The sequence below is a fragment of the Propithecus coquereli genome, unplaced genomic scaffold, assembly GCF_000956105.1.
Source record: "Propithecus coquereli isolate 6110/MARCELLA unplaced genomic scaffold, Pcoq_1.0 Scaffold27, whole genome shotgun sequence".
Taxonomy (NCBI): domain Eukaryota; kingdom Metazoa; phylum Chordata; class Mammalia; order Primates; family Indriidae; genus Propithecus; species Propithecus coquereli.
Genome location: NW_012148285.1, coordinates 11,266,828 through 11,272,047, shown reverse-complemented (window position 1 = coordinate 11,272,047; position 5,220 = coordinate 11,266,828). Strand labels below are relative to the sequence as shown.

General features: G+C 39.4%; 1 protein-coding gene across 1 annotated transcript in view; it reads left to right on the top strand.

The window, feature by feature from the left end:
- PARN (poly(A)-specific ribonuclease) overlaps positions 1-5,220 on the top strand; it is a 146,961-nt gene that overhangs the window by 23,471 nt on the left and 118,270 nt on the right. The window contains exons 13-15 of the mRNA XM_012647546.1: positions 155-232; positions 4,090-4,133; positions 4,453-4,462. Of these exons, the coding sequence (XP_012503000.1) occupies positions 155-232; positions 4,090-4,133; positions 4,453-4,462 (132 nt within the window). The remainder of the gene's footprint in view (positions 1-154; positions 233-4,089; positions 4,134-4,452; positions 4,463-5,220) is intronic.

The window sequence follows — 5,220 nt, the reverse complement described above, 5'->3', positions numbered from 1 at the left end:
GCCCAGCCTATTTGCATATATTTATACTTTTCTTTGATGTGGAAAAGCAAGTACAGTTTGAAATCCTCATGGAATCGGAACCATACATTTCATTCTCAAACCCCAGTATAGTTTTGTACCTAGAAGTCTTTTTTCTAACCTTGACTTTCTTTAGGGAAAACTTGTTATTGGACACAATATGCTCTTGGATGTCATGCACACAGTTCATCAGTTCTACTGCCCTCTGCCTGCGGTAAGTGGCTTGTCAGCCTGCATTAAAAATAGATGATGCTTTTTTACTGAGAAAATGTTCTGTACTTGGGTGCCGTTTCCTTGTATGCAGCATGTTCCCAGAGAAAGAATGTTAATACACTTGGTTGTACTTATTTGACAGGATGTACATGCAAACCATTTTAAGGGCTCTGCAGTCACTGCCATTGTTAACGTTTGTTTCATCGTCCTAATACCAGTTGTTTGCTCATTTAGTGCTGAGTAGGGGTTCCAAGGCCACAGGTGTGGGCTGCTAGTTTGGTACTGCTAAAATTAGACATACCAGGGCCATTGATGGGAAGTGGTGTCTGCTGCGCTGAATCAGGTCCTACATAATTCTCAATTGCCTCCTGCTAGGTTGCTTCCCTTAGATTCTCTGTTGACCTCAGTAGTGTTTTTTCACTCTGAGCCAATTTGTCTCAGTTCACCAAAGCACAAGCTTGCTTGGTTCCTCTTTTGGCTCTTCCTGTCCTGCTGGCCGACTGTACATGCTGTGCTCTCCTCTCTTTTCTCTCCGTATTTTCTTTAGTGATCTCACCCATCTTCATAACTTCAGCCATGGACACCAACGTCTTTATCGCCAGCGGTGCTCTCTCTTCAGATCTGGGTCTGCATTTCATGCTGGATTCCAAATATCTCCACCTGGACAGCCCTCAGACTAAGTGTTGTTTAAAATTTATGTGTCTCAGATGGGATATTTAACTTACACTCCCTTTCCTGCCTTCTTACCATCTCCAAACCTGTTCTTTCTCCTCATTGTGTCACTATAAATGATACCCAGTCACCAACCCTGTTTTTAGCATCAATTTTGACTCTTCCTCTGTTCCCAGATCTGGTCAGTTACAAGATCCTGACAATTTCGTTTCCATGCTATGCTGTGTCTCACATCTGAGTTCTTTTCATTTCTATTGCAAGCAGCCTTATTTCTCACCTGGAGTTTAGCAAACTCCAAGCAGGATTCCTGTCCCCTTTTAACCTTCAGGCAAACTTTTTCTATAAAGGGCCAGATTGTAAAATATTTTGGGCTTCCCAGGCTGTATAGTATCTGTCACAACTCTCGACTCTGCCTCGTAGCACTAAAACTACCGTAGGACACATAAACAAATGGGTGTGGCTGTGTTGCATAAAACTTTATTTAAAAAATAAGTGGTGGGCCAGATTTGGCCTGCAAGCCATAGTTCGTCAACTCCTACGTTAAACTGCCACCAGATTATATTAATCTTTTGTTACTTCTGGATTGGAAAACACCTACTTGAGAGTTCAGTTTCATTTATACATCTGCAAACCTTCAGTAACTTCACATTTCTTAGATCACATTGTTCCATCAGCATCTTGATTGCCCTCTTTTGGAAAAATACAATACAGCCCAGCCGTGAGTATAGTGGGGCTGTTGCTCCTCTTGTCCTATTTCTGCAACCTTAAGTTGTCACCACTTTTCATGACAACCCTGTCACCTTCTGGGACTCAAAGTCTTTGTGGTTGTGAGTCTCAAAACGAGTGTGATGGGTGGATTTGCATTTTTTAAGTCTAATGAGCTAATGTTTATTTCAGATCACCTACTTTTTATTGGCCAAATAGACCAAAGTAGCAGCTCCTCTCCTGACTTTTTGACCTTTAAAGCAACTAAGTTATCAGTAAGGAAAGTATATTTAATGCTGTGTTTCTGGGTGTTTTGAATACCAAACAGAGCTTCGCACATAGGAAGCATTAAATATTGACTTAACAAATGAAGTATCTCTGACTGTGCTAGTTTCGTAATCTTCTGATGTATGGCTCTGTTCACATCACTGACTCTGCTCAAAATTCGAAAGTAATCCCGTGTTCTTTGTTTTTCTGTACACTTGACTCTCTTTAACCTGACATGTCAGGATTCCTGTGATTTGGCCCAGCCTTTCTGTATAGTCTAACCGCTTGTTATTCTCCTTCCCAACTGGCTCATTTGTTTCCTAAGAAGTGCTTTGTGTTTTCCCAGGTCTGTGGTTTTGGTATATAATTTCCTCCAACTTGAATTTTCTCCAGCTTTTCTCAATGTTTGCTGTACACAACTTTACCTTATCTTTCCATGGTTCAGCTTATGCCTCCTCTGTGAAGTTTTTCCTGACTGCTGCCTTGCCCAAGAGGTGATCTTTCCTTTCTCTGAACTCCCACAGAACTTTGTACCTGTGTGCTATATGAAATTTGTCTTGTATCATGCAGCATAACCCCCCGTCTCATTCTAGGTGTTTATCTCCTTGGACAGGAGTATAGCCTTTTTATTGTCTGTGTCTAAGTGCCTAGCATAGCATGTTGTATGTAAGCACTTAATGAATGTTTAATTGAACGAAACTCGTCTTGAATTAAATTCTAGTAGGAAGAGCACATGATTTGTTGCAGACTAGAAGGTGGGTTAGGATAAGCAGTTTATCCCTTGCTTTATTACTAAGCCTACCTGGGTATGTTACGTAACTTCTTTATGTCAGAGGGAGAAAATGGTTTTCTTCTATCTACTTTTGGAACAATTGATGAGAATAAATGAGAAAACATATTTAAAATGGTAGAACAAGCAGGGTGCAGTGGCATGTGCCTGTAGTCCCAGCAACTCGGGAGCTGGAGGCAGGAGCTTCACTTGAGTCTAGGAGTTTAAGTCCAGCCTGGGCAACATAGCAAACCCTGTCTCCCCTAAAAAAAAAAAAAATAAAAGGTAGAACTTTTACATGTACTGGCACCAAAATGTGAGTTTAAAAAGGACACTAAAGAACCAGTGTTTGGGAGCTGCCTTTTAGGGGAGTGTCTCTCCTTACAAGTTACCTTGGTACTTGAGCATGATCTTTGAGAAGGCGTTGGTCTAGAACTCTGCTCTATGTTGGCCTTGGAGGCAGCCATAATTTTCTCTTTTCTTGCTTGTAAAGCTTTATGGTGGTATTGAGAGTTTACAAACAGTCATTGCATTTTTGTTTGACTTAGCATTGAAACCACTTGTTCATGTATTGCCCATTAATTTAACTATAGCCGTTGAAAAGCTGGTAAATATTTCAAGCTAGCTAAATACAGTGTGTATTTACAGGCTTGAAAAGCTAATTGGAAATGGCAGTTTCCTATGAAGCATGAATAACATTGAAGAGAAGTGTAGTTTGCAAAGGATCAGGAGTATGACTGCTCAGTCTAGCATGGCAATTATGTATGTAAATGAGTTAATTCAAAATTAGAGCAGTCTTATTTCAGCTCAAGACTTCCTTATCAAAATAAACTTGAAAAATGAATTGTCTAATCTAGGCACTTGCCATTAGCACCACTTTAGCAATTTTCTGAGTAGTTAAAACAGGAATCATGTGCATTGAAAAGCCTGTATTTTAGTGGTCATTTTTACTAACATTTCAAACGTGATCTCAGTAAAGGTCTAAGCTAGTTTATGGTTTGTCCATTTCCTGTAATTAAATTAAAACCATTTAATTTAAATGACTCACTCGTCTCACTATTATGATAAATTTGTGTAGTAGAGTGCAACCTGTTAGCTATTACTAGAAGTTTTCTGGACTGCTTATGAGCCTCTCAAATATATGTGGTCTTTTACATATAAAAGAACTCCCTCCCCCCAATTTGAACTATATAATCCTTAAATTGTCTATTTTGGTTATGCAAAAGTTAGTTATCGGGTCACATGGTTCCCAGTCAGTGAGGAAATTGGGAAGATTTTTTAAAAAGTAATTGTTAATTAGAAATGGATTTTTCAGTTTAGCTTAAGACCTGTGTGAGGTGTGACAGTTTGAGAAGACAGCTGTGGAACTGAGCTGTTTACATATGTTTTTTGATACTGTTAGCATATTGGGAAAATTGTAACCAGTCTTTCTGTTGGTTTTTTAGGACTTAAATGAGTTTAAAGAGATGACAACATGTGTTTTCCCCAGGTAAGCTATCTTTGAGGATTTGTCTTTCATTTAAAACAGTCATCGTGATATATACAATGTAGATAGGTATATAGTAATTTGTAAAAACCCTTAGGTCATGATTAGAATCCAGTTCATATAAGCCTGGAAGTTATTTAATATCTCCAACTTTGTGATGGTTTGCTTTTAAAATTTATGATTGGTTTTGTTATCCTATTAAAAATCAAAGTTTGAACTGACAGTGAAAGTAGACAGCGACTCCTTTTTTCGATTCCACTTCTTCCTGTCTGAAGCACTGGTGAAGCTTCCTTGAGATGGCTCTTGTCTGTCTTGCATGTAGGATGTACCTTGTAACTATTCAAGTGTCCAATTCAGAGTACTCTAGTCAGTCAAGAGCTGTCTGGCTAGAGATTTTTTTTTCTCCACTTTAAGTCAGTGCCTTTTTGTGTTAGTGGTTTCCACAGTTAATATTGCATGTTCTGATATGTCACGTGTCACATGTCTCATAGATCTCATGTCAGCCATGTGGTGCCTGTAGAGCAAGGGTCTGTGTTTTAGGACCCATTGAAGAGAGACAGACATAGTGGCCAAGCAGTTGCTCTTTCAGCAGGACTATTTGTCCTGTTTTCCAGAGTGTTCACAGTTATGTGAAAAAAATAGAGAAATAGAGTTTTCATATTAGTGAAATGAATATTTGTCTCTTTGTCTCTCTCTTTTTGGTATTTCTGATCTCTGAAATAGAATAGTGCGAAATAACAATTACAGCACAAAACTTACTGACTGCAGATTTTGTCCTCCATAAGAGCGGGGAGCGTATGAACCTGGGTGGTAGCAGTGGTGGTAACAATTTGCTAATGTTAGACCTGCAGCAGTATTGGAACCATGTAAAAACATGTAAGGGGTTTTGACTTACCCTTGAGATTGACGTAGCCCACATCTAAGTGAATCTGGAACTTGTGCATCGGAGCGTGGACTCTCTTCAGCTACCTGATGAAGTCCCTGGTCACGGGACTGAGTCCCCAGCCTAATGTAGCACGGATGCCAGTGCTAGGCTCAAAATGGTTCATGTGTGTAGTTCCTCTTTCCACTTTTAAGTATTTTATGTGTT